Genomic DNA, 25,827 nt, shown 5'->3' on the forward strand with positions numbered 1-25,827 from the left:
TGAGAGCCACTAATGTAGAAGGTGAGTGTTCAGAGGTGGAACAGAAATGCCTTGTCATGACCGCTAACAGTTCAAATCTTCACTGACAGGAAGTGCTGCAACTGAAAGATAGGAGCAAGGCTGTGTGCTGCCGCTCACAAGAGGCGTGGCACACAAGGCTCTGACCAGGATGTCAGGGCTTTAAGCCCTTTTTATACCTCTCCGATTCCAGGCTCCTCAAACTTGAGGGCCTGTGCATCCTTCTGTGTATGTTCAAGCACTACGCACCCACACAGGTCCCATCTGTTCCTGGAATAGTCACAACACCGCATAACCCTCAGCAGCTTTCCCACTGCTGCTGCCAATGGGTTTCCCTGCAGCCAAGAATTCCAAAGTATGAAGTGCTCTGGCCACTTCTCTTCATGCCTTTGGCACTACCCTACACCAAGGGCTTCATGAGAGGCAGCTTTCGGGATGCATATGCCAGCATATGCTTTCCCTGCACTGGAAGAATTCCTCTGGGGACCATACCACTCCCCTTCCACTCCCTATATGCTGCAGGACTTCTTACTGTATACAATTTCCTAGTATTTTTGAAAATTTTATTGCTTACAACTATAACAACTCCTTATACATCTCATCAGCAGGATTAGGGAATAGCCCAAGCCTGGCTTCCTCATTTATACCTACTCCTGCCTAGTGTGGTGCCCCTAGAGTGGGAGATGCTCTACTACGGCCCATGTGCTAACTGGGAGCTGGTTGGGGCTCCAGATCCAGTGTTTGCCACAACCCCATTGCAGCTCCCAGGCATTCCTAGTTAAGTGTCTTGCTGATGTAGTGGCATAGTATAGGACTTAAGAGATTTGTGGAGGGTTTTTTTGGCAGGCTGCAAACGTTTTTCTTGAGATGCAAGTGAGCGAAGGGAACTGGTGGTGATTTTTATCTCAGCCAACCATGAATGGACTTGCCTGGGAGGGGGCACAAAAAAAGGCACGTCTCTACCCTGAGTGCTTTCTGCCTGCTGAATTTCAAAGGGCTTCTGCAAACAATGGCAATGTTTGAGAAAATCTAACTTCACAAGACTCTTTTGTAATAGAAAGACATCGCCACCCTCATACAGGGGTCACCAGCAGCTCCCTCTGTGAGAAATAAAGGGAACAGGTGCCCTAACTGTGAACAGACACCATATCCCCTTATTTCACAATTACAAGGTTACACTCTGCCTGACTAAATGTGGCTAGCCTTTGTGGCCAGATCACAGTAATGACCCTCCTCTGAGTTCTGCAGAAAAGAGACATATAAAATATGGTTTGTTTGTTTGTTTGTTTTATTTAAAACAAAACAAATGTGAGCACAATTCCTGCAAACTGTACTGTGTGAGCAGACCCTGTAGTTGCATGGAGCCCCACTGAAAGCAACGGCAGTGCTGCACAGGCTCAAGCCTCTGGCAGCAGACGGCTTGTGCATCTTAGGGTACGTCTTCACTACCTGCCCTATTGGCCGGTTACAATCAATTGCTCGGGGATCAATATATCGCGTCTCATCTAGACGTGATATATCGAACCCCGAATGCGCTTATATCGATTCCGTAACTCCACCAACCCGAACGGAGTTGCGGAATCGACAGGGGGAGCCGCAGACATCGATCCCACGCCGTGAGCTGAAGTTGCGTATCTAAGATCGATTTTCCCCCGTAGTGTAGACCAGCCCTTAGACAAGCACCTAACCCACATGTGGATGGCATAAATATCATGTTCTCAGTGACAATGTGTTTTCCATTTGCAGAGACCCAGTAAATAAACACTTTGGGGGCAAATCTTCCTGTCTTTGTGTAACACCAACAGACCCCGATTGTTGGTAAGCAGGATTGAACCTGGGACCTGTGGAGTTTACTAATTCACAAGCCTCTACTGCATGAGCTAAAAGCTTATTAGCTAAGGTGGTAGAAGAGACTCAGTGTGGGTATGGCTACATTTGGAATTTCAAAGCACTGCCCCAGTGTGAGTGTGAAGTGTGAGTTAGTCGAAGCGGCAGCGCTGGAAGAGAGCTCTCCCAGCGCTGCATGTAAACCACATCTCTTACGGGTGTAGCGTGCAGCGCTGATTACACTGATGCTTTACAGCACTGTATCTTGCAGCGCTCAGGGGGGGGTGTTTTTTCACACCCCTGAGTGCGAAAGTTGCAGTGCTGTAAAGTGTGAGTGTAGCCATGGCCAAGTCTTCTCAGTACTACTAGAGGGGTGAGAACACCACACCCAAGAAGTGTGTGGGTTACATTTGCTTTTCACTCAATCCTTCTTTATACACCCATTGCAGTCAATGATTCTTGCCCAAATAAAAACTGAGGCATGATTTCCAGATTTAGCACAGAGGTTCTCAGACTGGGGGGTGGGGTCATAACCCCTCAGGGAGTCACAAGGTCATTACACGGGGGTTGTGAGCTGTCAGCCTCCAAACCCTGGTTTCCTACATCATTTATAATAGTGTTTCATTCATATATATATTATATTATAATTAATGTATAAGAGGAGTTGCACTCAGAGGCTTGCTGTGTGAAAGGGGGTCACCAATACAAAAGTTTGGGAACCACTGATTTAGCCCCTTTTGTGGGATCAGCAGCAAACACAGCACTTTGGAATGCCCCAGTACGCGGAGATTAGAGCCTGATTCCTCCATGACAGACACTGAGATGCTGGGAAAATGCCAGTGCTGCTTCAATCACCACCACCCGGGGGGTTCCCTTTCTTCCACTAGCTCTCTGTTGTTGTAACCTGGGCGTTAAATTCGCTAGAAGCAGAGGGGGAAGTAGCTTATTTATATTAAAAAAATTCTTAGCTATCTGCTTCCTTGTATTGGCCAACCGCAGTCTCCAGGTGCGGCATCAATGTCTGTACGGGATTAAATAGCGTGTGCCCAGTCTGCCAAAGCGAGCAAATACGTAGTTAAACAAACAGCATTTCGTCCGGGCTGCCGGATTCCTCCGCTATGAAAACAAAGCGGGCCGGGTGGGGTTCTTGGTGCCCAGCGCTTATCCCCGTGGCTCCTCGGCCCTAGCGCCGGGCCAGGAAAAGTGGCGCCGGGCCGCCAGGGGACAGAGCCGGGACGTGTCTGCCCGTGAGAAGCGACGCGGCGGGGCAGCCCGGGGAGCGGCGGGTGCTGCCGGTGTAACTTTTCTTATGCGACAGAAACTGAAGCTAGTTGCAAAACGGGAGGGTTGCTCAAACTGACGTTACACCGGCAGCGGCGGAGCCCGGAACCTAGCAGGCACCGATCGCCGCGCTAAAACCGCAGCCCCGCCCCCCGGCTCAGGCCGCTATAAGGCCCCGCCCCGCAGCCTGAAGACCCCGCCCCTTCAAATATTAGCCCCGCCCCCAGGTCCCGGGTCACACGCTGCGGGTATATAGCTGATACTGTATCATCGTGGGTCCGCTTCTTCGCCGCTGCCGCCTTAGCCCCGCGACTTCTCCCATCGGCCCCGCCATGGTCTCGGCTCCGCGCTGCCCGCCCGGCGCCCGCGGGCTCCTGGCGCTGCTGCTGCTGCTGCTGCTGCCGCCCCTGCCCGGGGCTCGCGGTGAGTGGGGGCCTGGCGGCGGGTGGGCTCTGCCCAGACACAGAATCCTGTCAATCCCCCTCCCCCCCACCGGTGCCAGGCGGGAAGCGGAGCCGCAGCGGTTCCCCCGGGCCTCCCCGTCCTATTGCTCAAGTGGGGCTGCCACTGCAGCATCCCTGGCGCTGGGCTCTGCCCTATCCAGCCCTCAACCCGGGATGCGCCGGACTCGCCCGCGGTGGATAGGAGCGGGCGAGCAGGGCCTGAGCCGCTCCGCAGCGACACGTCCCCCCCCCCCCCCCCCCCGCTTCCGAGAGCCTTGTGCTGGGCGTTTGTGTTTGTTCTTCTCGGCTGAATTTCGCTCTGCTGCCTGGGGCAGTGAACGATTCCTATCCTGCTGGGACCCCACTGAAGTACTCCAGTCGCCCAGGATACATTTTGGGCTCTGGAAAGTCTCCTTTTTGTTACATGTCTTGCAAACTCAACATGGTCAGAAGACCATGAGTTTTGTTGCTTTTCCGTTTCAATTGATGTGCAAGCCATCTTGACACAGTTAAGAATCTCTCTTCTATTGGCAACTCCCATCTTTTCATATGTTGTGTATTTATACCTCTCTACTGTATTTTCTACTCCATGCATCTGATGAAGTGGGTTTTAGCCCATGAAGGCTTATGCCCAAATAAAGTTATTAGTCTCTGAGGTGCCCTAAGGAGTCCTAGTTGTTTTAGCTGATAGAAACTAACACGGCTACTCCTCTAAAACCTGTTACAATAAGTAGAAAACTTTACTGTGCAAGTGTCTGCCTTTCTTTGAAAAGTTTTAGTTGCTTTATCCCTGATAATGAAATACACTGAATTCACTGTACTAAAAGTAAACCTAGTACTAAATAATGTTGTTACAAACTTGGTCAAAATACTAATTCATAATGAAACTTAGAGAATACTTCTCTTGGTCTCATTGCTAAGAGTACAATAAAACTTTTGCATGCTTCCTCATCTGCATGGAATGTAGCATATATAGTCTTTAGAAGTGCCTAGTAAAAGCAGTACTACAGTAACTAGTAAGGATATATACAGTTGGATGCTGATGAACTGTAACTCTACCTTCTTGTGCATATGTTTTAAACTATGATTTAATTTTCAGTTTTGCATACTGATAGGCCTTTCCTGAATAGTCTTATACCAGGGGTAGGTAACTTTTATGGCATGCATGCCAAATGTGGCTCTTGAGCTGATTTTCAGTGGCACACTCACTGTCCAGGTCCTGGCCCAGTCTGGGGGGCTCTGCATTTTAATTTAATTGAAGCTTCTTAAACTTTTTAAAATCTTATTTACTTTACATAGAACAATAGTTTAGTTATATATTATAGACATAGAAAGAGGCCTTCTAAAAACATTAAAATGTATTACTGGCATTTGAAACCTTCAATTAGAGTGAATAAATGAAGACTTGGCACACCACTTCTGAAAGGTTGCCAACCCTTACCTTAGACTCACCTACTCTGACCTGCTCTTTTTAGAAAATACTTTATATATAGGCCCTGATTCAGCAAAGCACTTAGTGTGTTCTTAAGTCTGAGTGACTTCAGCAGGGCTTGTTTTGCTGAATTGATCAGGCCTTTGTAAATAGGTCACAATTTTTACGTGCTTTGTCTGTTTTGAGAGAGGTTTTTTTTCCCAGTACAGTCATAAAAAGTGTTATACTGTATCCATGTAAAGATAACTTTCTGTATGGAGTTCAATATAGATAATTGTGAATTTTTTTATGCAGTTCACTCTTTGTGGAAATAAGTCTACTGTGGGAGAAAGCATTGCAAGTAACTCTTGTAGGGGCAAAGAAAAGCTCTTCCACAGAGCTTGACCGAGGAACATGAAGTTTTAGGTGTCTAAATTCAGGATTCACGTATCAAGAAAATTAATAACAAATATTTACAGAATGTATAACGAGCCTGTGGAACATACTGCCACAAAATGGAAGCAAAGAACATGGTAAGATTTAAAAAAAAAGATGAATTAAGAACCTGGTCCGACAAACACAAATGTGTTTGATGTTGATCGTGTGAATAGTCCGCTGCTTCATAGTGTTTAATGTTAGAAGGGATTGTTACATCACAAGTTATTTACATTTCACCAAGTTAACCCTTTATTGATACAAAAAACTTGTATTTGACTAAAGTATATCTTCTAGAAGGACATTCAGTCTTGATTTGTAGACTTGCAGAGACTGAGAATCTGCCATTTCCTCCTCTGGTAATTTGTTCCAATGGTTAGTCACCCTCACTATTAAATGCTTTTTTGCCTTATTTTCACTTTGATTTTGTCTGGCTTCACTTTCCAGCTCTTGGTTCTTGATCTGCTTTTCTCTGCTAGATTGATGAGCCCTCTAGTACCTGGTATCTTCTCCTCAACAAGGTCATCAGATGCTGTAATCACGTTGCCTCAGTCTCTCTTGACAAGCTAAAACAGACTGAGCTCTTTAAGTCTCTCACTGGACAGCATTTTCTCAGGCCCATGAATATTTTTTTTGTGGCTCTTTTTTGAAAATGTGGACACCACAACTGGGTACAGTATTCCAGTATGAGTTTCAACAGTGCTGTATACAGCATTGCTATTACCTTCCTACTCCTGCTCCCCTGTTAATTCATCAAGGAGCGCATTAGTCCTTTGCCATAGGATCGCACTGGGAGCTCATGTTCAGCTGGTTGTCTGCTGTGACCTCAATTCTTTTCAGACTTGCTGCTTCCCAGGATATAGTTTCCCCATTCTCTAGCAACGGCCTGCATTTCTTGTGCTTATATGTATAATTTTGCATTATACGGTACTGGAATGCTTTTTGTTTGAACGGTCCCACGGGATCCAGATTGCTTTGCAGGACTGTCCTGTCATCATTTATCACTCCCTCAATCTGTGTGTAATCTGTGAATTTTATCACAAGTGATTTTGTATACTTCCAGACAACGGATTAAAATGTTGACTAGCATCAGGTTTAGTACCGATCCCTGCAGAATCCTACTAGAAACATGCTTGTTTGATGATGATTCCCGTTGGTGACTGCTTTTTGAGACGTCAGTTGTATCCAGTGGTGGTGTAGCCATTGTCAGTCCCAGAATATTAGAGAGGCAAAGTGGGTGAGATAATATCGTTTATTGGACCAGCTTCTGTTGGCAAGCTTTTGAGCTTACGCACTACTCTTCTTGGTCTGGGAAATGTATTCCAAACCTGAAGAAGAGCACTGTGCAAGGTTGAAAGTCTCACCAGCAGAAGTTGGTTCAATAAAAGATATTACCACACCGTCTTAGCCAATTCTTAGTCCATTTAACTTGTGCGCTATTGATACTGAAGTGTTAATTTATTAATTAAAATGTTGTGTGGTACTAAGTCCAAGTATATTATCAGTTACATTTATCAAACAAATTTGTAACTTCAAAGAACAAGGTCAGGTTTATCAAACAAACCTGACTGTCCATAAAACCATATTGATTGATATGAATTATATTTCTGTTCTTAATTCTTTATGAATTGGGAAAATTTTGCCCTGCATTGCACAAGAGGTCAGAATAGATTTGACCTTGGAATTGACGAATACCTTTTAAATGATTATGCCTGTGAGTGAGATCATGTTAACTAGTGTATAGTTTACCTAGGTACTTCTGCTTGCTCTTTTTGAATACTGGCTCAAGATCAGGGCTCTTCCATTCTTCTTGAATTTCCTGGTATTCTAAGATTTATTAGGAGTTAATCAGTGGGCTAGAGATCTGTTGGCCAACTGTTTAGGATGCTTGGATGCAAGTTATCCCAAGAGTTTGATTTAACAATGTTTATCCCTAGCAGATGTAGTTTAACTTCCAACTTAATTATTAATAGACATGAAAGTACTTCATAGTACTCTTGTGATGAGACTACGTTGTCATTCTTCTTTCCAAAAGGGAAATATTGATTGAACACTGCTGCCTTTCCTGCATCATAATTGTTTTACCATCTCCATTTAGAAACAGGTTTGTACCATTACTAGGTGTATATATCATCCAGATTAATGAGAATGTCACCCCTTCCCTCTAATCTGGAGTGCCCTTTACAATGGTTTGCTGCAGTAGCCTCCAGTCTGGACTGCTCACAAACAGCCTCCAGTGTGCAAGTCATTCCCAGCTATGTCTCAGCCAGCCATACCTTGGCTCTCACCAGCCTTGGTTATACTGCAGGTTGACCCCAACAAACTCCTAGTATTCATTGCATTTTTTTCCCCTCCAAAAGAGTGTCTTGTAATGTCCAGGAGAGGGCTGGGCAATACAATGTATATAAAGTTTGTATTTCTACAGTAGAAGTAATATGCTCACATCTTGTTACTCAAATAGTGTTTCACAGACACTTCAATTTAAACACACTGGATTGGATCAAACTAGTTTATTAATAACAAAGAGATTTTAAGTGAATGCAAGTAATGAGGCTTAAGTCCAAAATGGGCACCAGTTGTGTTTTATCTTGACTTCTCTTGTAACCAAGTTAATGAACTATGTTAAGTTCAAAATAAAGGTTTTCTTACCACATGCTCTCAGCAGTCTTAGTGACCAAACTTAAGTGAGGACCCCATCTTCAGATTAGTGGCTGCTTCCTTTGTCTCATCTAGTATGGTGATTTGATGGACGGAGTGAGAGGGAGGAGAGGTTCCTGAGGGTACGTCTACACTACGGGATAATTCCGACTTTACATAAACCGGTTTTATAAAACAGTTTGTATGAAGTCGAGTGCACGCAGCCACACTAAGCGCATTAATTCAGCAGTGTGCATCCATGGTCCGAGGCTAGCGTCGATTTCCGGAGTGTTGCACTGTGGGTAGCTATTCCATAGCTATCCCATAGTTCCCGCAGTCTCCCTCGCCCCTTAGAATTCTGGGTTGAGAGCCCAGTGGCTGATGGGGCAAAAATCATTGTCGCGGATGGTTCCGGGTAAATGTCATCAGTCATTCCTTTCTCCGGGAAAGCAACAGCAGACAATCATTTTGCGCCCTTTTTCCCTGGATTGCCCTGGCAGATGCCATAGCATGGCAACCATGGAGCCCGTTCAGCTTTTTTTTTTTTTTACAGTCACCATGTGTGTATTGGATGCCACAGACAGAGGCGACACTCCAGCGCTACGCAGCAGCATTCGTTTGCTTTTGCATGATAGCAGAGATGGTTACCAGTCATTCTGTACCGTCTGCTGCCAGTGTAATTTGGCAATGAGATGACCGTTATCTGTCCTTCTGTGCTGTCTGCTGCTATCATGGGTGCCCTTGGCTGAGATCGGCTGGGGACACAAAAGCAAAACTGGGAATGACTCCTCGAGTCAATCCCTCCTTTATGGTTTCTAAAAATAGAATCAGTCTTGCCTAGAATATGGGGCAAATGTACTAGAGAAGCAGTGTATCAGAGCACAGCTGCTCTGTGTCAGATCCTGCAGAAATGATGAGCTACATGCCATTCACGGGGGGGTGCCCCTGCAACAACCCCACCTGTTGCTCCCCTCCTCCCCCAACCTTCCTGGGCTATCGTGGCAGTGTCCCCCCCATTTCTGTCATGTAGTTATAAAGAATGCAGGAATAAGAAAGTGACTTGTTAGTGAGATAAAATGATGGGGGAGGCAGCCTCCCTGTGCTATGACAGTCCAGGCAGGACATTAAGCCATGCGGGGGGCGGGGGGAGAAGCCCAGCATGCCGCTGCTATGATAGTCCAGGCAGTACAGAATCTTTTCTTTACACAGGAAAGGGAGGGGGCCAATGGAGCTCAGCCCCCAGTGACTATGATGAAGACAGTTGCCAGCCGTTCTGTACCATCTACTGGGAATGACCGAGAATCATTCCTATTTTCACCCAGGCGCCCCCGGCCAGCCTCACCTGAAGCCAGCCAGGAGCACTCATGGATTGATTAAAAAGGACAGTTACCAGTCTTACTGCACCGTCTGCCACCAGGGAGGGGAGAGGAGCGGATACTGCTTTCCACTGCTGCAGCATCGTGTCTACCAGCAGCATTCAGTAGACATAGGGTGACATTGAAAGAAGTCAAACGATTTCTTTCTGTTTTCTTTCACGTGTGAGGGGGAGTAAATTGAGGAGCTATTCCCTGAACCACGCTGGACAATGTGTTTGAACCTACAGGCATTGGGTGCTCAGCCAAGAATGCAAATACTTTCGGAGACTGCTGTGGACTGTGGGATAGCTGGAGTCCTCAGTACCTTGTCCCTCCCTCCAGGAGCGTCCATTTGAGTCTCTGGCTTCCCGTTACGCTTGTCACGCAGCACTGTGTAGCCTGTAGATTTTTTTTTTCAAACGCTTTAGCTTTTCGTCTTCTGTAACGGAGCTCTGATAGAACAGATTTGTTTCCCCATACAGTGATCAGATCCAGTATCTCCCATATGGTCCATGCTGGAGCTCTTTTTGGATTTGGGACTGCATTACCACCTGTGCTGATCAGAGCTCCACGCTGGGCAAACAGGAAACGAAAATCAAAATTTCGCGGGGCTTTTCCTGTTTACCTGGCCACTGCATCCGAGTTGAGAGTGCTGTCCAGAGCAGTCACAGTGGTGCACTGTGGCTTACCGCCCGGAGGCAAATACCATCGATTTGCGGCCACACTAACCCTAATCTGATATGGTAATATCGATTTTAGCACTACTCGTCTCGGGGAGGAGTACAGAAACCGATTTAAAGAGCCCTTTATATCAATATAAAGGGCCTCGTAGTGTGGACGGGTACAGCGTTAAATCGGTTTAACGCTGCTAAAATAGGTTTAAATACGTATTGTAGACCAGGCCTCGGAGTGTTTATCCCTCATTTTCTGTCTTGCCCCCTGGAAAACCATTCCCAGCTGACAAAAAGTCTATAGGGAAAGATCTTCCCTGCTACTTTTCTTCAGTTTTTTCTTCCTGCTTGATGACTGCTTATATGCAAAATAAGCAGAGCACACATTCCTTTGAGACAGAGCTGTTTGCCAACTTGTACTGTGGTTTGCAAAATGAGTTATCATACAAGGAAATTTTATAACTTCACATACACTATTGTCATACCTTTTATCAGAACAATATTGACCAGTAAATTATAAACTTTCAGATACCTCACAAGGCATACTTGGTACAGAGATTATTACAGCAGTCTCTAGGGTATGGATACGGGTACATTCTCTTACAGTAGGATTTCTTTTGTTCCTAATGAACGTCAAAACCACCTTCTTATTGTCTGTAACCATGCCAGTTGTGACTCCTTCACTGATGTCTTTAGCTCCCCATATCAATTTTTACCTTTCATAATTTATGCCATTTTTTCCCTGTATTATGTTGCTTTTTATTTGTAATTGCTGCTAGTTAAAGTCAATGGATCTAACCACATGAATATGGTTCTGCATGTGAATTTTCGAGATCTGGGTGTTAACATGTACAATATGAATATTTGCACTTATACTAAATCTGCAAGGGGATCTTAACTCTCTTGATTCAGGATATAAGGCAACCACTGTCCATGTGGGATTAGGAAGCGTCATCCCACTTCCACTGCTCATGGGCATATTACAAAATTACCCATAATGTGAGTTGTAAGATTTCGTCTGTAGCCTTTGGTGCTGCCTGCTGTCATCTGGGACAGATACTGGACTCCGAGACCATTGGCTTTGATATCCCATGGTATTTGCTATGTTAGCGAGTGCCAGTTAGCATATCTGCTTTTTCCCATTAAGGTTATAAGAGGTAACGCTAATATTAGTCTTCTTCTCTTCTAGGAAAACAATGTAAACCACTGGAACTAGAAAATGGCAGGGTTGATTTAACTGATCTCCGGTTAGGTGCAACAGCAACCTTCTCCTGTAATGAAGGGTGAGTGGAAGTTGCTTCTTTTGACTAATTAACAGAACCTAGACTGGTATAAAAGTGCTGCTAAAGTCTGGGAAAATGAAAGTGGAAAGCCTGCTTAACTTCAAGAACACAAGTGGTGTGCTATAAATCTGTAGACTTTTATAAAACCTGTGATTTTTTTCAAAGGAGTTGAAGGAAGATAACGACCCAGCTACAGTTGTCATTCAGTGGGAGATGAGCACCAAACTCACTCAGATGCTTTTGAAGATCCCAGCCTAGTGCCCTCAGGGGATCATCCAGCAGGGGTTGGGTTGTGGGTCATGAGACATGAGTCCCACCTCAGGGGTCATGTGGCACTTACTGACCCGTGTCGTCATTCCCTTTTTACAGGGGTTTCTGTTTGGGTACTGGGAGCTAATGGCAGAATATTGCCCATAAAATGCAGCACCAGGTAGGAGCAGACCTCTTCCTGCTCCCCAATAGCAAATATTTGTTTATCCCTTCTTTGTAGATGCCAGTATTACCCAGGATAGCCTAGAGTGCAGTTGTTGCTTTTGTCCCTATGGGTTAATGTGCCAAGCCTTGGGGAATCAAAAAGAACTTGTGGCTCCATTGCATTTTTTGGATTTTTGAGGTCTCATAAGGCCAGAAGGGACCACCAGATCCTCCAGTCTGACCTCTTGTATATCACAGGCCACCATCACTCCCCAGGGACCCACATACTAAACTCAACCAAAATCAGTCTAAAATACTACAGCCCACAGGAGCTTACACCATTATGTGCCATGGGCAGAGAATAGGAGGCCTTAGATGTACAAATTCTTTGTGCCTCTGTCATGGCAGGGAGATGTTGAAGTGAGAGATGAGATAATCCTGGCAAGTGACGTGCACTTAACATGCTACAGAGGAAGGCCAAAAAAAAACCCAATGACACTGCCACTGACCTGGGGGAAGTTACTTAACAACCCCACATACTAGAGCCTAAGCATGAGAGCAAGAACCAGCAAGCCAAGCACTGAAGTGAGAGTCCTTGATGCCACTTCAGATTCCTGGTCTTCCTCATCCACTGTCCCATTGTCAGCCATGGCCATCTCTGGCTCAGAATACATTGGGTCAAGGAGTCCCTTCCTGACTGGTGCAGGGGACTGGCTGAAATCCTGAAACATGAGCCTTTAGGAACATAACACATACACAAACAAAACCCAGAGTTGCTGAGCCCTGCCATCGTATAATTGCACTCATAAACTTGCCTGGCTCTCTCTCAAACTACATTAGTTGCCCCAATGACTGCTGTTGGGTGACTGTTCCTCACAGGAAGATGGCAGACAGAAACCATGTGTATATATGCTGATATAGATATGTAGCGTAGACCTGGCCTTAGTGTTCCTTGGTCCTATGGTGTTAAATGTGTACCTTTTTCCAATGTTTTGTCTCCACCTACTGGCAGAAAGAAACCATGTTCCATATTTCTGGACTGTAACCTGGTTCTTTGCTTACATGAGTAACAAACTTTAACATTTTTTTCTTTAGGTACAGATTAATTGGAACGACTTCTGCCCAATGTTTGACTGTAGGAAATGAAGTTGATTGGAATAAGGAGCTTCCACATTGTGAAGGTAAACTAATTTAATGGTTTTAAGAACAGTTCATGTCTGGAGATGATGCAGCATAGCTGGTGCTTGAGAAGAGACTCTCTCTTTTTACTTTGGCATTTAATCCAAAGGACAAGTTTTGTTGCAGGGAGGAATTAAATTATACTGTGGGTCACCATGGTGTTTGGATGACTCCTACAGAATTTTTTTTTTTTTAGAAGTTCCTTTTAGATTGTTCACCTGGCACTGTTTAATATGCATAATCCAACAGGCCTCATGGCTCCTCTTTGCTGTTGTATCTGTGTAATCCTGCTGATCGTGTAGGCCCTGTCTCCACTTGCAAGTTACAGAGCATTAAATTAGTCCCTGGCACCCTAACGCCTGAGGTATTCACACCGGCAAGGCATTTAGAGCGCCTGGACTCTGCAGCTGGAGCACCCCTGGTAATCCACCTCCACGAGAAGCGTAGAGCTTGCCGCATCCTGGCTGAAACACCAAGGTGTCAGTGTGGAAGACATGTTGCATTACTGTGCTGTGCTTGGCCTCCAGAAACATCCCATAATCCCTTGTTTTGAACTCGGCAGCAGGCAAGCGCATATTCCCTTTCAAAGCTCCATTTTTGACAGCCAGCATGCATATCTGCTCCGGGACTCACAGCAAAACATTACTGTGGAATGCTCCTGCTGCAGAGGCAGGTGTGTGCATGTGAGAGAGGCAGGGGGTGGGGGCTGATATCAGGGTTCCCCCATCCCCCTGCTGCTGTTGTCTGAATTTAAAGACAGAAGGCTGACACACTCTGTCCTCCAAAACAGTCTCTCCCTCCACATACACACAACATACTCTGTCACGCTCCCCACACACACACTTGAAAAGTACGCTGCAGCCACTTGCACACTGGGATAGCTACCACAATTCACAGCTCTCTGTGGCATTGCAGGAGCTGCTAATGTGGCCACGCCTCTGCACTTGCAGCTGACAGTGTGCACACACAGCAGCGCTTTCCCTGCTGCTGTCTCTGAGGGCGGTTTAACTCCTGGCACTCTACATCTTCAAGGGTAACCAAGCCCTAAGTAAAAGGCATGATAACAACTTTAAGAAGTTTTGATCCTTCCCCAATCTGACTGCCCATTAAAATCTGGGGCTCTTTTGGAGTGAATCACAATTTGCCTCTAACTTACTTTGATCTCTTGGATGCTTTCTGGGCTTGGTCTGTCAATCATTCTGCTGATATCCAGTCTAGAATCAGCTGCTCCTGCAAGAAATGTCCTAGCTTAGTTTTCTGTTGGCGGAACAACGCCACCTCTAGAGATGGTGGGGAAGAGGTTCTGGCTCCCTGAGGCTAATGTTGGGAAGGGGCACGCTCTGTTAATATCTTCCTGAGCTGGTGTTTTATGGATCATCCTCCTTGAGCAATGGACGTACTGGGTTGGGTCAAGCCTAAAAGCAGAAAAATCTTCAGAATCTGAAAGGGGTCTCGCTTCAAATGTTAAAATGCAATGTTAAGTCCCTTTCCAAATGGCTAAATAGCTTTCTAGGGGGATCTGAGACAACTTTCTTAGTGAAAACACTCTCTTCAGTTCACCTTCAATGGAAACTTTAATTTTCATGTTGACATTCTTTGCTTCAGCAATACCTTGTCCTCCACCTCCTGGTATCATCCGTGGATCCCATACTGGTCAGAGTGAACAAGAGTTTTACTATGGCTCAGCGGTAACTTACAAATGTGAGAAGGGCGTCTCTCTTATTGGAGCGGCCTCCATTTATTGTACAACAAAAGATAATGTCAATGGACAGTGGAGTGGGCCTGCCCCTGAATGCAAAGGTTAGTAGCATCTGTTTTTTATCTTTTTATTCTACTATCTCCTCCCAGGAAAAACTATATTTTGATTGCTAAGTAAACCCATAAACCTGAGGAAATTTAGTTAGTGCTTAGTCCCACTAAATACATAATCATGAAAACTAGTTTCTGTTGGAAAAGTAAAGAATGACGGACACTTCATAAATCATTCCTGGAAACCATTTTGCCTCTAATCAAGCCTGTATTTTTTGTCTCCCTTCAGTGTTCCAAGACCACAGTTAATTCTCACGTAACAAACAGTTGATATTTTTTTTAGGTGGAGATAAATTCTTCAACTAAGGTTTTGCTTTTATACCAGTACCCTACTACTCAGTGCTAAAGGGGATGGGGAGAGGGGCTTACAAGCAGGATCGTTTGTTTGGGAACCATATTTTTCAGAATTCTCTGGGAGGGCTCCCTGGCTGTGAAGGCTCAGGCTTCTATGAGTTCATATCACAGCCATAGAGTTCTTAGGAGGGGGAAATAAAAGTCATTGTACAATCCTCATTTGGGCGATGGCAGTGCTCATGCACACTATTGCATTTAGTTAACAATGCGTTTTATGTACTTGGTATTCAAGCAGCTGCAACAACTTGTTTTTATTCTTGCTGAGTTACCCAGCCTAACAGCTTTCATGGAGGCTTTTTCAGAGGCATTAGACAGGTTAGTCACCTCGCTACTCAATATTAACTCCCCCAAAAGCAGGGAAGTTCAGTTCCAGCATGTCATTGTATGTACGTTTCTTCTAGCTTGACCCAAATTCCTGATGGCTTCATAAAATGATGATGAACTCATGCAGTTTACTGGGGAGAGCTGATACCCATACAGTTAGGTGCTGTGCTGTATATGGACTAACATATATTTTTAAAGGGAAAGATCCAAAGTAGTAAAACTGTGTGTTTTTTAAAATATCTTACCTGTTTGTAGTCAAGTATCAGGGCTTTTTCTTCTTTCCTCTACCCCTCTCCTCTCCTCTTCTCTTCTTGCCCCCCCCCCCCCCCACTCCCCTCCCCCAAAAAAAGATGCTTCCTCTGCAATACAATCTTATGCTGGTACTTTTAATTTTCAGTGGTCAGGTGTCGAGAGCCTGAAGTCAAAAATGGAAAAAAGCAATCTGGGTTTGGACTTGACTATTCATATGGAAATGTCGTAATATTTGAATGTGATTCTGGCTACACTCTGACTGGTAGCAGTTCAGTTAAATGTGAAGCTAACAATTCATGGGTTCCATCTTTGCCCACCTGTGTCAGTAAGTATGAGCAGTTGTGTTGAACGTTTTATATGCTAATACTTAGGAAGCTTATTGCTTTAGAGTAGCCATGTTAGAATGATGTAAAGTTTGTGTTTCTGTCCCATTTTTGTCATAGGCATACACACAAAAAATTAATGCTAACGTTAAAAAAAATTATTATACATAGTTTGGGAAAAGTGTCTCTATATAGAATCATAGACTGGAAGGGACCTCGAGAGGTCGTCTCGTCTAGTCCTCTGCATTCATGGCAGGATTAAGTATTATCTAGACCATCTCTGACAGGTGTTTGTCCAACCTGCTCTTAAAAATCCCTCATGATGGAGATTTCACAACCTCCCTACGCAATTTATTCCTGTGCTTAACCACTCTGATAGGAAGTTTTTTCCTGATGTCCAACATAAACTGCCCTTGCTGCAATTTAAGCCCATTGCTTCTTGCCCTATCCTCAGAGGTTAAGAACAACAATTTTTCTCCCTCCTCCTTGTAACAACCTTTTTATGTACTTGAAAACTGTTATGTTCCCTCTGTCTTCTCTTCTCCAGACTAAACACACTCCATTTTATCAATCTTCCCTCATAGGTCATGTTTTCTAGAGCTTCAGTCATTTTTGTCTCTCTTCTCTGGACTTTCTCCAGTTTGTCCACATTTCCTGAAATGTGGTGCCCAGAACTGAACACAATACTCCAGTTGAGGTCTAATCAGCACAGTTTAGAGCAGAATTATTTCTCGTGTCTAGCTTACAATACTCCTAATACCTCATCTGGGTGATCATCTGGGTATAGTGCTTAGATTATCCACAAATATAAAGTCAGTTTTTAAAACTCATATATACATCGAGCACAAAGTCACCAATAACCCAAATTTAGGTGAATAGATTTAATACAGTTTAGATATTAGAATCCGTATCCTCAAGTACATAACTCATGAAAAGTTGCACAGAGATTTGGTTGTGTAAAGCAAAACTTATCAATGAGTGGTGATTGTCCCTCAGTAATTGAGAATTAAGTTGGTTGGTCATTCAGAAAATACAGTCCATGAGGAAAGGATGTGTTACTTTCCTGACTGCACTTCTCATGAGCACTCCAGCTCATCTCTCCCGGTATTGCCTATGTCTAGTGTTGCATTCTATGTAGATGTCCCTCAACCACCTGATGGCATCTGACACTGAGTTGCCACATCAGCTGAATGCGTTGACCGATTCTGCATTCTCTTAGCACTCACTCATTACTAGTGTCCCAGATGCCTGTGGCTCCAACGATCAGTGCATGTGTCTGGACCTGGTAACCCTTAGCGCTGAAGGTTTCAGCCAGAGAGGTGTGTTTCTGTACCTTTCGGACTCAAGCATTGTGGAAGGCCTGGGTCCTGTTCTTGAAGGGCGCTGTGATGTCCACCATGATGATCTTCTTCTTCCAGTCCTCGTTGGTAATGACAATGTCCAGTCGCAGTTGGCTGTTTGTTCCGGGGATGGCAGAGTTCACGGCAACCTTCCCCAGGGGTGGTGGGGTAGCCCTGGCCAGGCGATCTTGGATGGCATTATCACAGCTGCTAAACTCTTGAATGGGTCTTACTGCTACACAGGATGTGGGGTAGCATCTCGTTGGCGTAGCCACACTTCCTGCATCGCTTATCCCAATTCCCGTGCTGGACAGCCCCGTTCAGAAGGATGCAGTTGAGGTGGGCCCTGTGCCCCCAGGGAGGAAGTGGTTGCTGGGGTCCCACTTGCACGTCATCTCGAATGTCTTGCCCTGGTCTGGGTTCTGTTTCAGCTTTTTCCACGTATTGGCAGCAGATGGCATCCTTCAGGGTCCTCTCCAGTATGGTTCTAGCTCTCTGATGATAGTGTGATCTGTATTTGTCACCTGTGGCACCAGGACTCCCAGCTCCTGGCGTTCCTCACACCACGTCCAGTGGCAGCTGATATGCTTCTCCGGTCATTGCGTAGCATTGTGGGCACGAGTCCAGAGCGAACCCAAAGTCAAGAGGAAGAGATGGAACCTGCAAGAGACTCTGCCAAGGCAGCCAGAGGGAAAAAGAGCCAGGAGTGACAGTCTTGTAAATGCCCAGGTTAAACAGTCTTGAGAGGATCGAGTGAAGTACAGGCCTGAGACTGGTCTGGAAAGGAGCAATGAAAGAGCTTGGTTAGAGAAGTTGGGATGGAATGAAGGGGATAAACCAGGTTGGAGGGAGTGAAGGATGGTGTTGGAGTGAAGAAACATGAGGCAGGGGTTTGTTGTACACTCTCCCAAATGAAGGGAGGTTTAGAGAGAGAGAGGTGGGATTAGAGAATGGCGTCAGAGAATGGGGGGACCATATACCAAGCAAGGGAATAGACACAGGCTCCAAGGGGGTGTGGCACTCCAGGCATGGTGACTTGGCCAAAGAGAATCAATCTTGAAAACTTTACTACGATATTTATTTTGTGTAGGAGTAGATGGCTTATGGTTCAAAGGCTTAGTTGTTGGCATGGCTGTAAGAGTAATAAACCTAATGCACGAGGACACTTGTCACTGTGCACACTCAACAGAAATCTTAAGGAAAATGAAATGGGTAAAATAGCTTGTCTGTGTTTCATAGTTCAGTAGTGTGTTAGGGGAGGTAGTGCTTGATCCTTCAATGGGAAAGAAAAGAGCAATCTTCGGACTGCTTTTTAGTTTGCAACAAAACATGCTAACATTATAAAATCGCTCTAGCTGTCTTGTTGCCTTTGAGATCTGTCCATGCATGGCATGGCGTTGTCCAGCACAGGTTCAGATAAGTGGGTTGCTCCGTATCCTCTTGTAAGTCTCCTTTTTATGCAGAACCTACTCTAAACAGAACCCCAAATGGCCCTAAAGAAAGCCCAAATAAACCTGATGACTATAAAGGGAGCAAAATAACCACTATGCTCAGATACCTAGAATCCTCATGGTGGATAGCAGAGGCTTTGATTTACAAAATGGGACATTCAATTATTGCACTGCACTTCACTTCATAACACACCTCTATCTTGATATAACGCAGTCCTCAGGAGCCAAAAAATCTTACTGCATTATAGGTGAAAACACGTTATATCGAACTTGCTTTGATCCACTGGCGTGCGCAGCCCCACCCCTCCGGAGCACTGCGTTACAACGTTATGTCTGGATTCGTGTTATATCGGGTCGTGTTGTATCGGGGCAGAGGTGTATGCAGTGCTTCATAAAGTACGGTAGTGGTCACCCGAATGCTTCATATGCTCAGGTGTAAATTATAAGCCTGAGGCTGGAATTACATTTCTGTACCCCTGTAGTAGTCTTGTCTCCCACCCAGAACTATCTCTTCCTTCATTACTTTTTTCCCCCCACTGCTCTGTGTGTGGTAATACCCACCTGCTGATGCCCACTCACTCAATATATCTATATAAAATGCCAGGTGTATGAAACTGTCAATCTGAATTCTGCACAATAATGGCACAAGCAACTACAGACTTAACTGATAGTCAGGTGTCAAACTGCACTCCGATGAGATGTCTACTCAGTTCACTTTTTGTTCTGTAAGTAAGTAATGGTTAGGTTTGAGTTGACTGATCCTCTGGTAATCGCAGCAGGAGCATCAAAATAAAAATACCACTTTTCTCTTGTTTCTGCTTCTCTACTCCCAAGTAAGTACAGGTTGGCAGATAACTTGATGTCACTAATCCTGTGGTTACATGTTTTATGGTAGCTGATCCAGACACTCCACCTCTAGTGACTTTTGCTGTAGGTAAAAATGTGGCTGACCAGTGCAGAATTTGTGTGCAGTGTTTTGTTGTAGCCATGTTGGTCCCAGGATATTAGAGAGACAAGCTGGGTGAGATCTTTTATTGGACCAACTTCTGTTGGTGAGACAGACAAGCTTTCAAGGTTCCCCAGGGGTGTTCTTCAGGTTGGTGCAGAATTTGGCAGATGAGATGCAGCAGTATCTGGAGGGGAGGGTGCTTTGGTCTGAGGAGTATGCATAAGAATTCTGCAAATGAGAGCATTCATTCAAAATAGGGAAAATCCTCTAAAGATTTTTCTCTATCAATTCTCAGGACTGTCATACCTCTGTTACAATGTACAAGTAATAGAATATCTGGAAAAGCTGCCTTTCTTCTTTCAATATTGGATTATCTGGGGATCAGATCGTGGTTTCCAATATGTTTATCAGTTCTGTAATTTGCATGATATTAATTTGAATCTATTTATTTGTGTGGCTTAAGGTACTAAATGTTGCACCAATATGAATCAATGGATTCCTATAGTTAGCTTGCATTCATATAACTTCATACTTCAGCTCACCTTACATTTTTTTCTTTCTAGAGCAGAACACTGGTACTATAATTGCTATAGGTAAGTAACTTAAATTTTAAAAATAATTCAATGCACAGATTTTACATAGTAAGATGCAGTAATAGCGTAAGATATTTAATGTTCCACTTTCTTAATCTCATACCATTTTTTCCCCTCTGCTTCAGTATGTGAGGAATTTGCTCCAGGCAGCTAGTTTTTCTCTTGTCATATTATGTTCTGTGCAGTAGTGCCATATAAAAGCTTATGAGGCAGATGCTTGACTTAAAGAATCAAAGAAATATAGGGCTGGAAGGGACTTCAAGAGGTCATTAAGTCCAGCCCCTGTGCTGTGGCAGGACCAAGTACACCTAGACCTTCCCTGACAGATATTTGTCCAATCTGTTCTTAAAATATTCCCGTGTTGGGGATTCCACAGCCTTTTTTGGAAGCTTAATCAGTGCTTTAACTTCCGTTACAGTTTCTCCTAATATGTAATCTAGATCATCCCTGCTGCAGGTTAAGCCCATTACTTTTTGTCCTGCCTTCCAGTGGACGTTGGGAACCAATTGATCCTTGTTCTCTTTATTCAAAGATGTATTGGGATTTGGTGGTTCCCAGTGAGTCTGCTGAGTAGAAATCATGGGACTTCGCTCCAATGCGATTCGATTCAATTCAATAAAGCTTTATTCAACATGTGCACAGAGAGCCCCTGGTACAAAGAACTGGGCAGAGTCCCTCCAGCAAGGAGCCCCTCCCCTTGCTACTTTATAGCACATGGTGCTTATATAAGAAATTTATATAACAACTTACATAACATGAACCTCTAACCAATTTAGAGTTAAACAAACCCATATATGGGTTTGTTTATCACATGCTCATAGTGCTCCAGTCCACATGCTGAGCTCACACCGCTCCCCATGGCCTTCTCCTGAATGTTCCTAGGCCGGTGAGCTGCAGCATGCTTCCCTATGCATAAGCACCCTGTAAACCACATTTTATCTAAAATAAACACAGCCTTACCCTTCAGATGTTAATGGCTGTTATACTCTGACCTGCTCCTCCCTCAGTTTTCTCAAGATTCACTCTACCAAAATAGCTCCTGATGTCTCACTAATTCTTCAGAGTAGTTCACCACCTTTTCTTTCCTATAGTCGTTCGTTGCTGCCTGCACTAATATATCCTGAGGTTTTACCTGATTTTTATTTAGTTTAGTAGCCTGCATCTTTTCTTATACCTGGATGCCAGGAAAAAGCAAAGGCATGGCTCTCCAAAACTGCACTCGTGCAGCTCTGAAGCAATGATACTTGCTAACTATACATAGAGGCTTTTCTAGAATCCCATCTCAACTTTTTTACCAGCAGCAAAGTGTAGAAGCTTGTAAGTGATTTAAATGGACTATTTTCTGTAACTCTACCATGCTTCATGTAATGCTACTTTGCTATTCCAGGAAAATGTATTCTGCTTTAAGAAAAATGCTAAGTGTGCTGCTGAATACCATATTTGTTGTACTTACTTTTTCTGGAAGACATCTTGTGTTGTGCAGAGATTGGTACTGGATGCTGAAAGTTCAGGATAGAACAATTTTTTTTTTTTACTTTTGTTTTGTTTTATATCTTTACAGCCAAATGTGTTGCTAAGCTGAGTAACCTGACCTTACATAAAGCAAAACTAGCACATGCTTAATTGCCTGAACCATTTCTTTCCCCCCCCACCCTCCCCAAAACCCAGCACTGCAGCTGTGGAAACTCAAGCCCCAATCCTGTCAGCACTTCCACACTCTCATCTTACAGGGGTTCTGTGACAACTGTTTAGCCAAGTGATTCAGAAACAGAATTAATATGTTTGTCTTCAGAGCAGGGTTTGAAGAGTGTGCAGTAAATAAGGCTGGGGTCACAGCTGAACAACAAGGAGAAAACATAAGAGTGGCCATACTGGGTCACACCAATGGTCCATCTAGTCTAATATTCTGTCTTTCGACAGTGGCCACTGGGAGTAGATTCAGAGGTAATGAACAGAACAGGGCAATTATCAAGAGACTGATCCCCTGTTGCCCAGTCTCAGCTGCTGGCAGGTGTGCTGACACCCAGAGCATGGGGTTGCATCCCTAAGCATCTTGGCTAATGACCATTGATGGAACTATCCTCCATGGACATAACTAATTGTTTTGTGATCTCAGTCAGACTTTTTTGACCTGTCAACAAGTTCCACAGGTTGACTCTGTGTTCGTGCTAAACCTGCTGCCTGTTAATTTCATTGGGTGACTCCTGATTCTTGTGTTATGGGAGGGGAGGTAAATAACACTTTGTTCATACCGTTTGATTTTTGGAGACTTCTATCATATCCCCTGTTAGTCATCTATTTTTCTAAGCATATTTCTAAACAAAATATAAGCTGCTCCTTAAGTGAGCAATATCTGTCATATGCACTGAGTGAGGCAAGGGTCCTGTTGGGAGAAAACAGCAAGTGATCATATAACTAAAGACTGATCACCATGCTTATGGATAACAGGGCTCTACTCAGGTTGTACAGACACCCTTAATTATTGCCTTTTGTAACTGAGTGCTTGACTTTGCAGACCTGATGTTCCTTTAACAAAGGATGTTTAATGTAGCACTTGTGTGTAATACTATGAAGAGTTGCCCTTAAATATCCATCTAACCCTCAGCCCATCTCCTCAGCAGCCTAATGAGTGGAAACATGGCAGAGGTTCACTGCATATAGTCACTCTTGCACAACTTAGTAAATTCAGCAATTAGACTAAATTTTCAGAATATTACTTAAAATCAGTACAGATATAAAAATGAATAAATGATCCAAAATTCTGCACAGGCAGCCCAAAAGCACTGTACAAAAAGGTTCTACACCACTACCTCATTTCCCTCTGTTCCCGGCAATAATGTAGGGAATCAACATCCTTTGCTCATGCTTCTTTTCATACTGTATACTTCAATCTTATTTCTAAGATAATATAAATCAATTTCTGTCCTGTCAGCATACCAGATTACTGACTTTTCAGCAGTACTCTATGTGGTATTCTTGGGGTGTACAGTTGAATACGATTCTTGTATAATGTGAGTAGTCAGTGGAAGAAACTAATGTCCTAAAACCATGTTATGTTACAGATGATCCCCTCGCCTTTCCAGTGCTCTAAATGGTTGAGCGTCACTAGAAGGGAGCATAGATAGTCCAGTTCTCCTGTATTTAGGATATGTAATAGCTAACTTATCACTGTTTGCCAACTTTGATTACATGATTTTTCTGCCTCTTTTCAGTTTTGGACATGGCCTCAGAGAAGAAATAGCATGAACTCTGCTTTAATTGGAAATTAGTTTATAATTGTGTTAATATAACTCTAAAATCAACAAAACACATCTTTCAGACAGAACATAAAATGAAAAAACTCATAAACATCTGGAGTGAAATCAAATATTCATTTTTTATTTGGTTATAACTGTCTTTATTTTGGGTTTGCAGGGAAGATGCCTATCATTCTGGCAGTGCTGACTACTAACTTAGTCATCAGACAGTGAAGATGAAATTGGAAGAAAACGGAGGGAAGCCTCCTATGATTGCAATAAACTTCTCTTGTGATCCCAGATTCCTACGGTTGTATTCAGCATTGTGGATTTTGCTGTTGCAAGCAAGAGCCTGTTGAGATTTCTATTTGGAGGTTTCTGTCTTGAAGTACTTATTATCCCTTTTAAAATACAGATTTAATGATGCCAAAGATACTCATAGAACTGCTGTAGGCTTTTGTTAATTCACATTTATCCTCAGTTGTTTTGATTAAAAAAAAAAAAAAAATCTCCAGAATAATCAGTGTTCCTTTGCTCTCGTGTCCAGGAAACTCCAAAAACAACAGAAACCTCAAACTATTCTCACCCCAAGTCTTATGTTCAGGATGTCCTCAGTGTAGCATCCCAGAGTGAAGTGCATGGATGTGTGTAAGACTCAAGTGTTCAGAGTCCACGCTATCAAATTGTTTAAGTTTGTATTGAGAGCCAAAATAAATGACCTGTTTCCTTAAGAGCCATTTCTGATAAGTAATCAGTAAAATGGTTATACTTGTGAGCAAATTCTTCAGTAATTCTGTGCCTAAACAAAATGTCTTTATTTTAACATTTCAGTAGCTGAAAACGAGTTCGGTAGCATTTACAGCAAGCTTATTACATTCATGAAATAATTCTCTGCTGTGAAAAGGTGTTTATAACCAAATGATGTGTTGTCAGTAGGATTGAAAACATAAATTATTTGTATAGACTTTTACTTGGTAACTTCCATATTTATCAAATGGAAAAAATTGGAATTTCGGTTGTACTTAAATCTTTTTTTCTCTGAATAAAAGGAATATGGTACAAAGACTATAGCATCCTGACTCTCAATAGCAATGTAAAAATGTGTTTGAAATCTACCCCTCTACTGTGATCTGGTCACTGCTTTCCAGAGCAGATGAAACTAGTAGTTCTTTTTGGACCCCTTCCCCCCACCGCAAAAAATTCATGATTTCCTAGGGTATGGATTTTTCTAGCAAGGGGTAGCGCTTTGTCAGCCTTGTAACAATGCACTGCCAGGAAACTACAAGATACAATCCAAACTGAATGCAAGCATGATAGTGTAACCCACACACCACCAGGGTGTGGTGGTCTGTCCCATCTAGTGGCACCAAGACGATTTAGAGACATAAAATGAATCTGCTCTACAGCCTTCACTAGCAGCCAGTTGGTTCAATCCTGCCTGTGTTACAGTAGGATTAGGATCTATGGCCTGGTCTACACTACGGGATTATACCAAATTTAGCAGTGTTAAACGGAATTAACCCTGCACTCGTCCACACAATGAAGCCCTTTATATTGATATAAAGGGCTCTTAATATCAATATCTGTACTCCTCCCTGACAAGGGGAGTAGTGCTCAAATTGGTATTGCCATTTCGGAATAGGGTTAGTGTGGCCGCAATTTGATGGTATTGGCTTCCGGGAGCTATCCCACAGTGCACCATTGTGACCACTCTGGACAGCAATCTGGAGTCGGATACACTGGCCAGGTAGACAGGAAAAGCCCTGCGAACTTTTGACTTTCATTTCCTATTTGCCCAGTGTGGAGCACTGATCAGCATGGACTGTACAGGAGATACTGGATCTGATTGCTTTATGGGGAGACAAATCTGTTCTATCAGAGCTCCGTTCAAGAAGATGAAACACCAAAGCATTTGAAAAAATCTCCAGACAGAGGCCACAGCAGGGACTCAACACAGTGCTGCGTGACAAGCCTAACAGGAAGCCAAAGAATCAAATGGAAACTCAGGGAGGGGGGGACTGAGGACTCCAGCTATCCCGCAGTCTCCAGAAAACATTTGCATTCTTGGCTGAGCTCCCAATGCCTGAAGGGTCAAAAACATTGTCCGGATAGTTCGGGGTATATCTTGTCAATTTACCCCTCCTCCCCCGCTCCCCATGAAAGAAAAGGGGAAAAAATCGTTTCTCGCCTTTTTCAATGTCAACATATGTCTACTGCATGTTGCTAGTAGACACGGTGTTGC

At 43.8% G+C, this 25,827-nt stretch overlaps 1 protein-coding gene across 1 annotated transcript in view; it reads left to right on the top strand.

Moving 5' to 3' along the window:
- Window positions 1–24,644, top strand: part of LOC115651276 (complement receptor type 1-like) — a 67,024-nt gene extending 42,380 nt beyond the window's left edge. Inside the window, exons 15-22 of the mRNA XM_030562214.1 lie at window positions 3,033–3,142; window positions 3,390–3,549; window positions 11,268–11,361; window positions 12,871–12,956; window positions 14,560–14,754; window positions 15,839–16,018; window positions 20,320–20,349; window positions 23,764–24,644. Coding sequence (XP_030418074.1) covers window positions 3,033–3,142; window positions 3,390–3,549; window positions 11,268–11,361; window positions 12,871–12,956; window positions 14,560–14,754; window positions 15,839–16,018; window positions 20,320–20,349; window positions 23,764–23,819 — 911 coding nt within the window. The 3' untranslated portion in view covers window positions 23,820–24,644. The remainder of the gene's footprint in view (window positions 1–3,032; window positions 3,143–3,389; window positions 3,550–11,267; window positions 11,362–12,870; window positions 12,957–14,559; window positions 14,755–15,838; window positions 16,019–20,319; window positions 20,350–23,763) is intronic.
- The last annotated feature ends 1,183 nt before the right edge of the window (window positions 24,645–25,827 follow it).

Source organism: Gopherus evgoodei, chromosome 4, assembly GCF_007399415.2.
Source record: "Gopherus evgoodei ecotype Sinaloan lineage chromosome 4, rGopEvg1_v1.p, whole genome shotgun sequence".
Lineage (NCBI taxonomy): Eukaryota > Metazoa > Chordata > Testudines > Testudinidae > Gopherus > Gopherus evgoodei.